Source organism: Eufriesea mexicana, unplaced genomic scaffold, assembly GCF_001483705.2.
Source record: "Eufriesea mexicana isolate 0111107269 unplaced genomic scaffold, ASM148370v2 scaffold9538, whole genome shotgun sequence".
NCBI classification, from domain to species: domain Eukaryota; kingdom Metazoa; phylum Arthropoda; class Insecta; order Hymenoptera; family Apidae; genus Eufriesea; species Eufriesea mexicana.
This window is the reverse complement of record NW_016917269.1, coordinates 176,695-194,901: the sequence shown is the minus strand read 5'-3', so window position 1 is coordinate 194,901 and position 18,207 is coordinate 176,695. Positions and strand designations below refer to the sequence as shown.

General features: G+C 39.0%; 1 protein-coding gene across 3 annotated transcripts in view; it reads right to left on the bottom strand.

Annotated features, from left to right (window-relative positions):
* Positions 1-1,757: 1,757 nt before the first annotated feature.
* LOC108553232 (uncharacterized) overlaps positions 1,758-18,207 on the bottom strand; it is a 72,514-nt gene continuing 56,064 nt past the window's right edge. For all 3 annotated transcript variants that reach the window (XM_017908054.1, XM_017908055.1, XM_017908053.1), the window contains 2 exons: positions 3,268-4,797; positions 1,758-2,322 (listed from right to left, as the gene is read on the bottom strand). In XM_017908054.1, coding sequence (XP_017763543.1) covers positions 1,989-2,322; positions 3,268-4,709 — 1,776 coding nt within the window. In that variant the 5' untranslated portion in view covers positions 4,710-4,797 and the 3' untranslated portion in view covers positions 1,758-1,988. The remainder of the gene's footprint in view (positions 2,323-3,267; positions 4,798-18,207) is intronic.

Here is an 18,207-nt window from a genome sequence, read left to right as displayed (position 1 = left end):
AAGCGTTCTATAAAAATAGATTTAAATAATAAATGCAAAATGATCTGAAATCAACGATCGATATCATTTTCCAAATTTCATTCCTTTCAGTTCGCTTCGTTTCACACCCGTTATATAAGCTTTCTTCCCGTTCTTATTCGACAAAACGTCACAACGAATTCTTCCTCAGGAAACGAAGAAAAGGAACAGAAAAGATAAGGAAGAACGTGAGGAAACTACGGATACTGCGAATCCTAGTCTTTAGATAGGATAATAACCTAATTAATACTAATGTACGGTTGTGCAACTCGGTTAAACAGTGTCGACGCCTATCGGTAAATGCATCTTCCTGTCACGTGATCGATCGAACAGCAAGAACGAAACGACATCCTGTATCGATCTATCAGTCTATCACTTTTTTCTGTTCCTTTGTTTTTACAATAAGATAAGTCAACATCCTTCTTAATCTACCGAGTTTCCCACGTGTGAATTCGATCAATCGATACAGAGTGCGCTCGAATCGTTCGATACAGGACGACAGATGGCTAGGTGAAGGTACGATCAAAAAATACAACGAAGCTTCGCACAATGAAACGTTAGAAACAATGTTTTTCCGCGAGCCTCTGCTAATTTTCGCCGTCGAGATTGATAAACTAAATCTCGCTTACTAAATTAGCACAGAGATGGTGTTGTCAGCACGAAAATAGCAGAGGCTTGATAATTCTCGCTTTCGATCGTTCGTTCCTTCTGATTTTTTTTTTCGAAATTCGAGGTGTATACAAAACAATGTGACCACCGTTTTTTGTAAATCAATTACATCATGTCTTCGGTTCTTGACATTTTAAAATAAATCAGATGTTATTCACACTACCGAATTGATCGAAATATTCGCTTATAATTCAGTTGTAATAAATTCAGATTAACTAAAAATATTAAAATATTCGAAAATATCCGAAACATTTCGAATATTTTCGGATATCTTTTATACCGTTTAATGATATATATGTTACATATAGATATTAAAAATGTTATTTTGCTTTGCTAATACGATTGAAATATTCGAATTGTGGATATGTTTACTGCAAATCCACGCATTAAGGCAATCAAATATTTCAGTTTACTCGACAAAACGAGTTTGCCTTGGTTCGAATTTCGAGAACTGTATGCAGCTCTAATTGCCTGTCTTCCAATTGCATTCGATGATATCCGATCTCGTAAAAAACGTATCAAGCGCCTTGTAAAAGTACAGTTAGCTCAAGAACCGACCGAACTGCGGCTATCTCGAAGGACATTGAGCAGAGATAGCGTACAATTTACAATTCTGCGAGTCACGATTGCGTTCTTTCAACCAGTGGCACAAATTGGAAAATCGTTAAAGCTATCCTTATCCTACGGATTATTCTAATCGTTGTCATATGTTCCGTTCGATTACACAGCCTTTTCGACATCGAACGTGTCGGTGAACAAACGAATGCTTCGAGCTTGCAATTTACGCCGCGCGTGGCGCACGTGTTCCACGTTTCCCGTACAAAACCGTCTCTCCCTAAATTCCCTCATACTGGGCAATGCTTTTAAAACCTTAAACAATTACAATTCGCAAATAGAGTACACCGTAATTTTACAACAAATTCTTCTAAAGATATTTCTCAGGTAATTAATTAAAAATATTTAAAGAAATACAAAAAGTGAGATATAAAGTGACACTTGTTGATGATTCCAGCATCGTCTGAGTTTGGAATCATAAGGAAATATATGAGACGTAAATACACGGCATGAAAGAAGAATAAAAGTGGAATAAATTTGCAAGTTCAACATCCAAGTTGAAATTCTTCGTCCATCGAAGCAAACGCGTTTCCAACGACGATTCGAGCAGCAAACTTCTCTCATATTGGACCATTGTTAAAGAAATTCAACAAGAAGAGGAACGAGACGAACGAAGGGTTCTAAACGGTTTCAAGCTTCGTCGTCGATAGCACACGAAATAAAGACTCGAAGAGGTCTGGTTCGCGCTAGCTCGGTCCAAAGAAACCAAGAGTTTCCAACGTCCTGGTGACCCTTTCGACTAATTGGTCCCTGTACCGCCATATCGTAGTGTCTAACACGCTGTTCTCTCGATATTTCACGCAGGTTTTCTTCAACGACTTGACGCAGTCGGCCCGATAATGCTGAAGCTGAGCATCCTCGGTCTCGATGGGGTAACTGGTGCATCCGGCACCCAAACAGGCCAAGGGGAAGTGATTGTGCAAGGTCACCACCCTCTCCGGATTGTGGAAGCACTTGATGTATTGATTAGGTTTGGTGAAGTTCATCGAACGGTAGACGTGCTGCAACATGTGCATGTACCTGTGGACATATGGGGAAATGTGAACAAGTGGTCGATGATACTCCTTTTCAATTTTGGGTTCCATGCTTCCCAATTTCCAATTCTCCGAATATTCAAATTTACAAATTTTTCATTCTATAAACCTCGATTTTACGAATTCTGGGATTTGAATCTTATAATTTTGGACATTTGGATTTTCAAATTCTTAAATTTACAAATTGGAATATTCGAATGCTCCAATTTTTAAATTCCTAAATTTACCTATTCAGGTTCCCAAAATATTACGTTTCAAAATTTGGGTATCGAAATTTCGGATATTGGAATTTCCAAATTCAAACATTTTTAAATTTAATTATTAAATTTTTCGAACCTTCGGATTTCCCGAATTTCGATTTAATTTTTGGCTAATTTACCGAACCGATTATGAAAAAATTTACAAGACATATTAGATTGCTTAGGGTTTCGTTTTGCTTGGCTCAGTTTTATTACAAAATTGACCGACTACTCGGGAGATTACTAAATCGCAGTCTGTACTTATTTTATTAGAGAGGAGACCCGGCTCTTAGTTACGTTAAAATTTGCTAATACCTTTAATGATACAGAGGAAAGCTCGTATCCGAGATGCAATTTATTCGTCTTTCAAAACTGAACAGGTATTTACCGAACATAAAGAATACTGTTATTATAGATACATTACCATCTAATATTCCATTCAACTTAAATTGCGCAATTTCACCCAATTTACAGTAAGACTGAGACTTTACATAGAATTACATTGATTAGTTCAATCATCGAGTCTTGAGGAATCTTTTTCGTGCCAATTAATCAACGTCTCTTTTCTTCTCGGATCAACAAATTGCTCGGTGTAGATAAACCAACGGGGGGAAAAAGAACGCTTCCACTGATTCATTATCCCATAAATATACCCCCATAACCGTGCAAGAACCTATCATATCGGTACTCACTTTGGCACGTCCTTAAAGTACCCATGCGAGTGCAGCAAATCGTCGAGAAAATACACATTCCTCACATTGTACGAGGCTCTAGTCTCGTTTCTGATCTTCAATGCCTTCGTCAGTACCCTCTTCATCAAATCCTGCCACGTAGCATCTCTCACTGGCATGATCACCTCGTCCACATCCAACAGAGCAATGTACTCGTACTCGTACATGTGCTTGTACAAGCAGTCGTTATAAGGAATCAGTTCGTTCTGTCTCTTATGATTAGTCTTCTTGGTCAAGTACATGTGCTGAAAAGCAGGCACGTTAGGCTGTCCACCAGGCAGGGTCAACGGAGTCACGTGGACCTTGCCTAGTCTCTCATAGTGATTCAGAATCTTGGTGACATTAGGATGAACCTGTAGCTGGTAGAAGAAAATCTTGTCTGCGCCTAATAGAGTGATCAGCTCTATCCACTCGACTAATCTGACAGACAGGTCTTCGTGGAGGAAATCCAGACCTTTGACACAGACAGCAAAGTCCTTCTTACGTTCAGGCTTATTGTATATCACTCTAAGATTATTGCTTGGGACGTCGCAAGGCTTCTCCACCATGGACACAGAGGCTGGGGGTCCCTTCAGCCAATGGGACTGAGGAATCTTACAGGCGATCACGTAGGGCTGATAAATCCCCTGTTTGTAGTTACCCCATTTCGAGTACCAGATGTATTTGTATTCCAAAGTTTCGACGATCTTGGGTTCCCTCTCTCCGTCATACCACAGCTGACAGTGAGTCTTGACGATGGGTTCGATCCTGTCGATCATACCGACGATCCTGATAGCTGGACCTATTCTCGACAGCTTTCGGCGGTCATAGAAAGCACCAAACAATTGGAACGTGCCATTAGAGGTCCTCATGGTTTGCCAGTAAACGTTATTAAACTCTATGTCGTATATAGAAGGGTATTTCAGGTTGGAGCAGCTGTCGTTGCCTTTGGACTTGACCTGACCACTGGAATACTTGCCGGTCTTGCTCCAGTAAGCTAGAGGTAGGCTAGGTAACCTCTGCTCTATTTCCTGGATTAACTCCTCCTCTGTCTTTGCAGGACTCTTGTCTAACAGAGGTTCCAGGTCCAGAGGATTCTTCGTGGGAGTGTTGGACATAGTGGTCAAGGTGGTGAGGAGGCTGGAACCGCCGGAATTGGAGAAACTGGAGTCCGCTGAGGATCTTTGCAACAGGTATCTGGAAAGACCGAGGCTCGAGGAGCCATGGTTGTTCACTGCTTCGCGTTGGCGATACATGTCTATCAGCAGCTCGCTGGCGGATTCTTCCCCGGTTGGGGTCTCTCTGATGCTGTTTTCTATGTGACGAAACTGCACTGCTGCGATCATCACGAGGCCCCAGGCGAATACGAACATCAGAGCTCGCCTGGCGCACCTGGACCTTCCGCCTCTGCAGTTCTGCAACATCTTGATGGTCGACTAGCTGCGTATCGATCGGGACACGCTGCCTCTGTGGCCCCAGCTCCACTCACGCGGACGTGCAAGGGTGCTGCGTCTGAAACAGAACGTTTCCGATGATTAGGATAAGGTACTCCAATCACAAAATGTAATCAGACTATAAATATCCCAATATTTTAGTATCAATGTCTTCGTCTTAGTACCCCAATATTATTCGATAAAATGCAAGATCTAAAATGGAGTTGATGAGCTTCACAGGAAAGCATGGTGGGGGTTGGAGACCTTGAACGTCTGAGTGATTCCGAACGAGTAATATCTCCTATTTTCTTAAAAAGGTAGTAAAAGTAAGAATCTTCGATTCAATTAGAATATATCTACCGACCTAACCTAATTTATTCTTTTAAAACAGATGAAAAAGAAAAATGGAGTGAAGTGCGGTTAAATCTGAGCTTCGCAGTGGCGATGGAGAATCTTCCCAAGGTCAGTCTTAATCCTTAATTCGTCTAGAATATATCCACCGACCTAACCTAACTTATTTTTCTTTACACAGGAAAAGGAGAAAAGTGAAACGAAATGCTGTTAAATCTGAGCTTTGCAGTGGCAATTGAGTATCTTCCCAAGGTCACGCTATGTTGTATAAGATGTTTGAAAGGATATCGAGATTAAGACCACGCAGAGCATAATACTATCTTCTGTGACCAGTCGCATCAGTTCGTCTACCGTTTGGAAGGAAGTCGATAATAACCGGAAGCGTTTTCCCGACGGTTGACGCAACCGGCGAAACTGGAGGATCGTAATCGAACGCTTCCTCTTGACGAGTGGAGAAACGAGAAAGAAACAAGAAGACACCGTCGGAGAGTTGCTTTTATTCGTCGATCCGGGGCTATGATCTTCGGCTAATTGCGCCTTCATCGTGGAAAATCTTTTCCTGTACGCCATTATGCCTGGATTATTACTTGTGAAACTGTGGCCGCTCATCCAGAACGATATTACCATGAACTAAATAACGAGTTAGAGGTTATGTTAGCCGAGGTCTTCGCCGGATTCCATGCGATTACGATTCTGGTTTAGAGATTATCCTTGACCTTTCGTGTTTAAATGGTAATGGTTTCCCGTTTTATCGTTTTTTAGTTTCAGCCAACTGTGGAAAGTGAAAAACAACTGGCTGACAGATAAGGGGAGCAGAACGGACGATGGAAAGCTTATCTGGAACGAGTCGACCGTGTCAAGGTATCAGGAACGATACCGGACTTGCTGCAGCAGCTTTCACGCCCGGCAAGGTAGCTTTTATTCGTATGTTTATTTATAAACCGGGTGTAAGTGGTGGAGCATGATTGGAATGACGAAAGATGGTGAATAATACGGCAGAAGCAGTGGGGATAGAATTTAAACTCTCTTATGTAACTGCAGTTTCATTTACTATCACTGTTTATGTTTCGATCAGAGTTTTTGTATGTTACATCATTTATATTTTATATATATATAGTATATATGACAGACACATGGGTAAAAGTATAGGCTATATGTAAATAATAATCCGAACAAAATATTGTATATATATATGTAGGAACAAGTAGCACTAATCGTGACATCTATTGTTACTTTAAGCTAACCCTTTGCACTCGAGAGGTGACTCTCAGTCACCATTTAATCAGATTCTAAAGATCGATGTTAATTAATATATCAAATTTAAAATTACCTAACGATGTGTGAAATGTCGAAGAAAAATAATTCTACGTCTTAATTTGCATATGATTTCTCATTTACCACTTTAAAAATATCGTCAACTTTATGACAGAAAGTCTTCGAATTACTATTTTTCTGTAACGAAAAAGTCGTCGAGTGCAAAGGGTTAATAATACTGTAAACCTAACGGCTCCGAGATCTTCTGTACTTCACTTGTTTTCTAACCTCCGAGCGAGACATATGTGCCTGTGATTATGAAAATGGTCTAAGTCACTTATATTTGCTTCTGAAATATTAAAAGCTTCAGCCTTTAAGTATGTCATAAATTACAAAATTAATTGCGATAAAACTACAAACTCAATCCAACGATTCAATTCTTCACTGTTTTGTAGAAAACAAATATATTTTATCGCAATATAAATGAATGCAACATGAAATAAATAATAAAATCGTTCCCGTTAAGTCGATGACTTAGACCACTTTCGTAATTATAGGCACATATGTAAAAGTAATCGTTATAAGCAGAGATAACAATATATATTTTTGGTATTTTTAATATCTTTAAATATTTATATTATTTACAATTTTGTTCAAATTATTATTTATATATAGATACGTGTGTCTGTTTATATTTCTGCGATGCAAATATAGCTTTATTTGCACAGTACTATGTCACAGCCTTGTATCAAAAGACATCATAATCCCTCGTCAATTATATCTTTTTCATCGGCACGAGTAAAAAACGATTTCAATGAGAGAAGATTAAAGTACAGTACGGATTAGCCGTATAATTATCGGTAGAAAAAATTGATCGAGTTTCCAGATTGATACTCGTAGACCTCGGATAGAGGTTCATGAAACTGAAAACATCAGTCGTCGGGACCATCCTCCTCCCACTTCCTCGATGGATTACCGGATAAAGTAAAAACCCGTGACTAACAACCCGTGATCCATGACTCAGGCGTACAGCTTGTAAGTCATTAACATTAACAGCTAATAAGAGTGCTAGACGGTCTAACGAGGATATCCATCCGACAGTAGCAAAAAGTATCGTGATACACCTCTCAAATGAGAAAAGAAACACTCACCTGGTCAATTTTACGACCTAGCTCTATCGCGAATGCTACGGTAACATCTAACAAGAAGAATGTAAGTCCTCCGGGTCACCGACTTAGTTCAAATTTTGCGGGATGGTAGATTTAGTTTCTCTGACAGCGATGGTATACGATTAGGGGTGCCAATGCTCAATAATTCTTGAGATATTTGCAATTGAAGATGTGATCATTGGTCTAATTCATAAACATTACCATGTAAAGTCACGTGGTATCCTATAAGGATAGTATCTCTTCAGTTCTATAGGCCCTGAACTAGACCTAGCCTAAACTTTATGCTATAAGGTTTAGATGCCATTACTTGATAATTCTTAAGATATTTGCAATTGAAGATGTGGTCATTAATCTATTTCAGAAATATTACCATGTACAGTCACGTGATATCCTCTAAAGATAGTACCTCTCCAGTTCTATAGGCCCTGAACTAGACCTAGCCTAAACTTTATGCTATAAGGTTTAGATGCCATTACTTGATAATTCTTAAGATATTTGCAACTGAAGATGTGATCATTGATTTAATTCAGTTTTGTTCAGAAATATTAGCATGTAAAGTCACGTGGTATCCTCTAAAGATAGTACCTCTTCAGTTCTACAGGCCCTGAACTAGACCTAGCCTATACTTAATATTAAAAGGTTTTCGTCTTTTATCTCTCCAGGTTCCTATCAATTCGCCCTCAAGCAGCCACTCGAACGTCTAAACTCTGGTATCCAATCGATTTTACGATCTCGTCACATCGCAGAGAGTGTAGGGTATCAACGGCAGTGTGACCGGTAGCGAGTAGAGATCGATTATGATCGGGAAAGACCATCTGCTGGCCGAATCGTCGTCATCCAACCACACTGGAGAAACAGTGAGACGCGCAGGCTCAGGATACGTGGAACCGGTTATGCTGATGGCAAACTGTTTTTCACCTTTTGCACCTCCCTCTACCTGGCCATCGCCCAGCCACTCGCGAACACGCCGATGCTCTTTCGTCTAGCCCAGCACTGTCCAACCGAACATCCAACCTCAGACCCTGCACTCTGACGACGCGCTGACACGCAAGCGATCAACGGACATTTGCCTTAATTAATTTTCGTTCTGTCACCGAAGGAATTCCCTAGCTAAGAATTGCTCCGGGATAACGGATCGAAGACGCGGTAGGAGGAGAAGGAAATTAGATTAGATCTGTCGAGTCGAAGGCGAGGCTAAGTGTCTTTCGCAGAACTGACACGCGGATGCGAAGGAATAGGCAAGAGACATTTCTTGTAGACAGCACTGGTCTAGCTTCTGAGTAGATACCTCGATCTGCGTGTTTCATGTTTGCTCTAGTGAAAGAGAGAGGCGAGGTTACGAGATTCTTTGGCTCGGTGACAAAGCTAATCCTCTGGCGGGCTAGATGTTGCACGAAGCTTTTGCTCTTTTTACGAAGCGGGGTGTGATCTTGAGCTTCCAAGTGGAATCTCCTCAGTCTACGATTAAATGAAACGTGGATGGAATTTAAATGGTTTCTATGGAAGTTTCTAAGAATTTTCAAACTTGCACATGCTCTAATCTACGATGATAAAATTTATAAGATCTGACTTTAGCCTTGTGATAGGTTAGCTGTTATATGTTACCAAATCTTCTGATCTTTTCCTAATGTAAAATGTCATCTCGAAATGTCCTAATCTACAAGACGGGTACTTAACTTGTGATAAAATTTAGAAGACCTGACTCTAGTCTTGTGATAGGTTAGCTGTTACGTGTTACCTAAGTCTTCTGATGTTTTCACGAAGTAAATTGCGATCTCCAATTTCACAGTAGAGTCTCTTTAATCCATTGATCACCGATCAGCACTTGATTACCGATCTATCTTCAAGCTTGTCGAACGTTCCAATCGACGAAACGGATTCTCTACAGGAAAAATTTCTAGTAAAAGTCCTAGGTTTCTTGTCGAAGGTATCCAAGTATCCTCGTCATCAGTCTGATATAAAACCTCGAGCAACGAGGTGTCGCTAACGAAACGGAAACTAAACTACCGCAGAAAAACCCGTGTCCTTCTTGGGCCACTGGGTTCAGAAACGTCAGTCGTCGAGCTGTTTCGATGAATGAGGTATCGCGTGCAAGAGAAAGTGTCACGATCTATCCTGCACACGCAGATCTCTCAATAAGCGAACTGTCCTTGCAATCTAGAAAAAGTAGCCCGAATTCCAGCGCGGGCTAACTTCGTCACAGCTAAGTCCTCGAAGGAAAAGCGAAGGAAAAGGGAAGAAACGAGAGAAAAATAAAACCGATTCGCTACAAAAGTGGTTTCCAATACTTCCAATGATCGCGTCGAGTTATATGAAATATATCAAATAACCGAGAGTGATCCACTGACACGTGCTTCCGTTAGGCTAGCCTTGAGCAGCGACATTACAACTGGCTATTAATTCTTTTAATTATTTATATTTATTACTAGCTCGGTGCAAGTACCAATAGTGGGATTCGTGAAATATTTTATGTAGGTACCAATTTACGTTTTTCAAATCGATTTTATTTTTAATTTTTTAGGGGAAATCGTTGAAGCAAATATTGCTGATTAATCGACGTCGAACTCGCAGAGTGGCGAATAAATTAGAATGATCGGCTTTAATCAGTCTCCTTGCTCCCTCGGTAATTAGCGAGTCCGAGGATGAATTATGGAGAACAAATATTCGTAATGGAGAGGTAGAGAGCTCACTATTGCGAGGAAATTATTAATTGCACGGAAAATTGGAAGATGGAGGTTCGATAATATTGCTCGTCGTTAGGCTACCGAGAGTTTTTCGATGCCGTTGACTCGATCAAAATGGCTGCTACCAGTTGAATTATTCGTAGGTTTAAATGGAATTCTAACTGTCTTTAATTAGCTCGATAAATATTTCACGATTAAAATAAATCATTAAATCGTAAATATAAGGAAATATTTAAAAATTCGATTTTCTTTTCAATTTTTAAAATTTTCCATTGTATATGAACATGACTATATCTACGAACCAATACATACTAATCAAATTAAAATCTCTGTTTAAATTAAAATAATAATTACTTTCATAGAACAAATCGACATTTTGTATTATAATTTTATTTAAATTTGGAATTATTTCGTAAATCGCGTAATTAAAAATTTTTTTAAAATAGAGAATTAATTAATTTTCGTAAAATAATAATGGTCCAGGATATTTCTCACTCGAATGTGCCACCCTGCCAGTTATGTTCAGCAACTTTGTCACGCTAAATGTTGCAAACGCTATAGTTCGAGAGAAACTGGACCCAGGGGCCGTAAATTCGTCAAGGTCACTGACTGGGCGTGCCGTGGCACGGCCCCATAATAAGCCAATCTTTATTGGAAACGAAAGGTCATGACCCTAATACTCTTACTCAATCGTGGAAACTCTGAAGATCCTGATAATAAACCAAACTTCAAATTTTGGATACTAGTTGAAATCCCAAAACTTGCAACTCGCTATTCGCAGTTTAACAAACGAAAAAAAATAATTATCACGAAACAAATCTGAGATAAATTAATCTACAGGACTAGTTAGGAGAAAAAGATTGAGCTTAAAATTATCTGTTATCGAATCACCAATGGAACTATCCACTTCGAATTTTTATCTAAACATTGGGTATATAGATAATACTAATTAAATTGGTATAGCGAAAACAAATAAATTCTCGAAATATTTATTATTGTTAATTATTATTAATTATTTATTATTGTTATAAAGAAATTCACAGGCAAAACGAAAACGAAAATATAGTAGCTGGTGAATATACGAAGGAAATAAAACAATAATGACAATGATGACGTGATAAAATGATAACAGCAGTAATGGAGTAGCAGGATCCTTTCTTAAGTTGGACTTAATGGAATGATCAAAGAATATTAATTTAGAAAATGATATTCCAAAAGAGAGATATGATCGAGATAATCTGAAAATGGCTTTATTAGACTAATTTTACGAGCAGGAGTCCACTTTCGTCGGCTATCGTAATTTGAATAATTTTACATTTATTTTATCAGCGAGTAAAAACAGAAGAAAAACCTAATGGCTGATTAGTGATACCGTTATGGGATGTTAAAGCTATCCTGGAGGAGAATCAAAGGAGAAGCTAATGACGATGAAATAAAACGATGACAGAAGCGACGAAGAGCAGGTTCCTCTTTTAGGGAAGGCTCGATAAAGCGATTAAAAAGTATTAATAATCATCGGTGAAAAATATAATCGACTTGAAAATAATTTCAACGAATTACTTCTTCGTAATTTCGCAATTACATTAACTTCTTGCCTGACTTTATCTAGGTTCTTGAAATCAATCAGTATTCGAACAATTGTAAGACAGATTATAATAGTCGGTTTGATTGATCAGGCTTGATTGTTCAGGTGCTTCATACTAATCGAGGAGACGAGTAATAATAAAGAAGCAACTAAAGGACTGATAACAGGAGCAGTTAATTGTTATCAATATTGAAACAACTGTATCATTAATGAATCTGTCTTTATAAATTTGATTAAATCACGAGAGAACAGACGGTGACTGACAAATAGTTTTGCGATAAGAATATAATTAAAAGATAGATTTTTCCATACCGATTCGATGTCTTCGACAGTGGTCGATGATTAAAGTCATAGTGTTCTATTAACAAATATTCGAATCACGAATAGCCAATTAATAACTACAGACAAAGATTCATACACATATAGTTCGACACACGATAACCTAACCTCAACAGATGATCAGAAACCCAACGCTATAGTAATAAATCGGAAATGCATTTTTATAATTGTTCATTAACAATATTCGATCCATAATTAACTAACAAATATCTTGCTATCATATATAATTCAAAATTTCATATTTCTGTATTCCAATCCTCGACAACCTAACCTCAACGGATGGCCAGAAACTCAGTGGTCTCTTAACAAACCGGATATGCATTTTTATAGTTGTTCATTAACAATATTCGATCCATAATTGACTAACAAATAACTCCCTATCATATATAATTCAAAATTCTATATTTCTCTATTTCAACCCTCGACAACCTAACCTCAAAGGAAGACTAAAAACTCGGCGTCATCTTAGCAAACTGGATATGTACTTTTACACTCATTCATGAACAATATTCAATCCATAATTGACTAATAAATAATTTACTATCATATATAATTCAAAATTTTATATTTCTGTATTCCAATCCTCGACAACCTAACCTCAACGGATGGCCAAAAACTCGGCGTCATCTTAGCAAACTGGATATGCACTTTTACATTCGTTCATCAAGAATATTCGATCCAAGATAGACTAATGAATAATTTCCTATCAAATATAATTAAAAATTCCATATTTCTGTATACCAACAACCTCCTTAAAAATTGACTATTAAATAATTTCCGACCATATATAATTTCAAATTCCATGTTTCAGTATCTCAACGCTGGACAACCTAACCTCAACGGATGGTCAGAGACCCAGCGCCCCATTAGCAAACCGGACGAGCGATGTTTGACATAACCTGGTGACTGTCGTTCCACGTAACCAGCGGTTTGCCATGTAAGTAATACACGCATACGAGACACGGAACTTTCGGTGTTGAAAGAATTCAGGCATGCGTGACACGTGTACGTGTGCCCTCTTACGATCGTAGACGATACATCGCAATGGTATCTCGCTCTCGAATCGCGAAGATCGACGAGAAGGATCCTCGACGAGTGAAATCGTCTCTGCCTCCCTCCACTTCCTCTGCTCCCACCCTTCCAGCAGACAATTAGGGTTAATTAGCACGCGTAAGCTAGAAATCGCAATTGGAGCAGACATGTATAGCAACAGCATCACTCGCTCTCTCCTGTCGACTTTCCATACTAGCTAGATGTCCTATAGCAAAACGCTTTGTCCCGTGTCGAACGGGTATGCTCCCTCGATAGAGCACAATGAAACTTTCGACTGCGAAAGAATGAGAGTACGTGGGAAGATGGGTGAGGTCGTGGATCGCGATTGATCCTGTTAATCGGCCTCTCTGTAATTTCCATCCGTTTCTTTCGCTCCGGATTACAGAGCCACCGGGTATTGGCTGATTCAGGATTTGCATAATTACTGTTGCGTAATTGAATTTGAATTCTCGTTAGGATTAGCCGATTTTATACAGCTCTTGTAATTATTTTTCTAACCTTTCTTTCTCATATTCTCTGATATAATTATTTAAACATCCTACATTATTTTCCTCCAATTATGGATAATTATTGTAATTCTCTATTTTTTTCATTTTTTACCGGAGAAATTATTGAAACACCCAGTACTGGGATTCCTTAATACCGAATAAGTCATAGGGAGCTTGATTTCTTCCAAGGATTAACTTAACTCTTTAATCCTCTGTACTTTCGAATTTCATTTTTATTCCCCCTTGAATATCTTTTAAATCCTGGAAATTTATTTCTCCAGCAAATTTCGAGTCGAAATATTTCATCGGTATATAACTAAAGTACGAAGTACTATGAAATGGCGTTAGGAATGTTAATCTATGGTCGATCGTTAAAACTCGAAGAGCTATCTTCTCCGATAATAAACGTAGCTACGTCATGCAATCGGTATTTGACGGTAGCACGATAATTTTCAGAACACTCGTCGGAATCGTTTGCCATGGAAACAACCATTGCACGGTGTCCTTCGGATGTTCGCAACTTTTTATGCCTAACGTTAAACCCTGAGCCTACTATGTTAATGAAATACATCACTGCTATCTCCGTTTAAGATCATCCTCGTATCTAACGAGAGACTCGTCGTGCGAAGATAACGTCGAGTCGTTTAAAAAATCATGCTCCCATCGGAACATGACTGATACCGTCTGGGTAATACTCGTTAACAGATGAATAAATTCTTTATGAAGATCGTGAGCTGAATCATCGAGTCACCGATTGCATCGACTGGAAAATCGACTCACCGTTCGCGCAAGGGTAGAGAGAAATTAGCACGCGTAAAATAAATTCGACGAGAAAACTGTACATACGAGTATAAAACCTGTTATACTGACTAATAAGTCAGGATTTCTGTAATGTATAATTAATGGTGTCATTTATTTGCTTTTTTTTTTCGACACGAAGCGATATTTTTAATTGGAATTATTTATTAATCATTATTATTAATTATAGAGATCGATACGATGCTTTGTATGGGGTAAAAATATTTTGGTACGTCCAATCAATTGAATTTCTCCAATTGTCGGTAACGCATCACGAGAAAATTTAATATTGCGCGATTAGTTTTATGGGGGTCCGCCCCCCTGGTTGCTATGGTCAGTAGGTCGCAGATATCCTCCGTGTGGCGGTGGTGAGGGAAGGGATGAAAGGAAAAGGAGGGGATGCGTTTCGTCCTGGGTCTGCTAGTGGGACTTATCGGTAAGACAGGCCCTTACCTCAGACAAGGATACTATTGAAAAGTTTGGAAATTTTATATATATAAGAAGTGGTGGGTCTCTGGTACGAAACACATTTTTATTTCGAACGAAATAATTGCTATTTTATACCAACAATATTTTCAAAATACATGCATTATTTTTCAAGAATTAATGAAGTAAGAAGAAAAGTCGAGGAATAAAAATCCGAATTTTGGGAAAATTTTTCGATCGAGGATCTAATTTATTCCCGCATCGAGAAATGCAATTCGATGTATCGAGATGGCGAAATGGCGGAGGAAGTCGGTCGATTCGCTGCAGGCGGGCTGTTAAATTTGCGTCCGAGTCTCATCGCGTTTAACCCGGTCGCTTACCTCCTTCGTCCTATAAATATTCCTGTGAATCGTCGCGTGGGTGAGATCCTTTTACTCTCGACTATAGCTTTTTTAACCGGCTGTTTTAGCCGGTGAAAGCGTTCTAGCGTAGGGAATCGCGACAGCGATTGAGCCTCGTCGCATGCCGTTTGAAGTCCAGGTCGATTTTATAGATATTATAAAACCGTTTGCTTTCTAACGATTTATTAATCGATCAGTGACTAGCTAATTTCGTGACATTAAATTCCCTGAATTATGGTTTCCATCATATTTCGAAGATGTTTGAAGAAGTTGCTATGAGTTTGCGCGTATATATTCTGCAGATTTTAATTATTTGGGAGCTTGAGAGTCGATAAGAAATTCGATGGAAGATTCCAGACACGACTATTCGACCGTAATATGCACGTAGATAATAAATGAAGCACTATGATGGAAACGATTAGATACACGTGCAATTATATAGTTATGTTTAATCACGTGTCTGCTTATATAATTAATCTCGGTCTAGTTTTAAAGCGTCGAAAGATTATATGAACCTAGTAAAGAGGCTTTAGAGTCACATATGTTGAAACTCTGCTCGGAAATTCTGAAGTATTTGCCAACGATGTTAAACGAAATCAAACAACTTGGTATTCCAAAGATCTACTAGGAAATCTAAAATAATTAATATTAATAGCTCGACTCCCCACTTAAAAGGAAAAGCTACCTCTGACAACTCTTTCAAATTATCTCACACCATCTCAAACCTCTCCATTCCTCTTCGCCAAATAGCTTAAATATTATTTCTTTAATAAGCACAGTGAATACAGCAAAATATCAATCAGATCTATCCAAAGTTGCAGAATTCTTAGCTCCTAGCTATTCAAATTTCTGCAAACCTCTTCAAATCGTTCCACGATCGTTCCAAACCTCTCCACCTAACACAGATCTAAAGATTCTGCGCGATCAAATAGACCTAAAATGATTAATATCGATACTTCGACTTCCTCCTTAAAAGGAAAAGCTACCTCTGCCAACTCTCACAAACAATCTCACACCATCTCGAACTTCGCCATCCGTATTCGTCAAATATCTTAAAAATATAATAAATAATCCTTCGACAATCAGAGAGAACAAAATCGCAGATTTCTCGATTGTCAAAAGAAAACTTAGCTCTTCAAACTCCTTCAAACCGCTTCAAATTGTCCCACGATCATTCCAAATCTCTCCATCGAGCACAGACTTAAAAATTCATCGGGATCAAAGACCCATAAGCGTTATTTCCAATCTCTATCACACGAATTCGCCTAATTCGACTTTTTCGACAGCCGCAACGACCAAAACAAGATGGCGGACGATTTTGTCCAAACTCCGTTCGGTTATCCCCCGAGAACAAACGATGACGTCCTCATGGTCGTCAATTTAACGCGGCATTTGCTTCCTGTGGAAGGGAACAACGGCCTGGTTTCGACGCCTCGTCGTTTAAGTATTCGCGTGTGACCGTCCTAATTGCGCGATACAAGCGTGTTAGCGAGCGTATCGTGCAAGCTGATCGTCCGTTTCGAGCGTTTCGCGCGAGTTACCAGCGCGACCACGAACGTCGGATTATTAACGATACGTGGGCTGACGTCGACGCTCAGATCAGGCAGACGAGACGAATACCAAACGAGCTTCGGTCTCTATGTTCATTGTACTCGATGGCTTGCATAGCATCTTCACGCTCCTTCCACTCTTACTTTCCACGAGCTACGTCGATCGCTCGATCAACCTCGTCGTATTTTCACGTGGATTAAGTTAGACGAGCATGTACTATCTGTACTTTCGCGACATGGGTCTTCTAACTTGGGGATTAGAAAATTAGAGAGACCCTTAGATCTTCTATGAAGTCCAAGAATCAGACACATCAACAGTGAAAGCTTCCGAAGGAAGATTGGGTTAGAGGAACACGTTTAGATGACATGTCTAATTAGATGTAGCCACTAATGTTCACACCCTCATCGCTAGATGGCAAATGGAGGTTTAAGGTTTCTCGCAAGTCCTAGGTGAATCCTCAACCCTCATAAATACAAGTTCCTATGCTATCTAAGTATCCCCCATCTAAAGTCTGCTAGAAAACCTTACTGACGAGTCCACTAGCAGGCCCAGGGCGAAACGCATCCCTTCCTTGTGTCCTGGTACGTGCTACCTATCACAGCAAGTCGGCCACTAGGATACCAATCAACACAAGACATAATCAAACAAACCCCCATGAGGGAGACCCCCACCTAGAGAATAGCATGACACTAATGTATAATATAACATAGGCTGCTCTAATTTCCCAAATTGGAAATTAGAAAATTGGGGAAACTTCTTTGATACAAACATGGCAAATTTCGATTTCTCTGTCTGTTTATATTCCAATATTTACTCCTAAATTGTGAGAGTGCAGCAGCCTTTTAGCATCTTTGTTGCTCAAACCATCGACATCGAGTTCCTGATGAAGCAACAAGTAGTTAGAGTCATTTCGTTCTAACTGAAGATTCAATCAAAGCAGTAATAGCGTTTGTTAAGTGGATATTCTAGTCTAGAACCTTCAAAAAATCAATTTATTTTTATTTATAACAGCCTGAATCGTGGCAACCGTGTAGACATGTTCAGTTAAAGGGGCACTACTAAACTAGTTATATCTTCCACAATTTTCAATACTTTCTCATTAAAAAAATAGTGTATACTCCTTAAATATAGGTCAAAACCATGCCACAAATCCCGATACAATAATGTCTTTATGGTTCCTAAAAAAATCTCAAATAGCACCCAAAAAATTGAATTTCTAAGTTCCTAGCTTCCTAACTCCCCTTTAAGTGCCTAGAAAATTACAATGATGCGAATAATATCCAAGAAACAGCTGAAAGAAGTAACAATGACTGTATCTTCATAACTGTATCTTCAGAGTCAAACTCTCGAAGCTAAATAAATTACTCTTCCTCATTTTCATCGGTTCAGC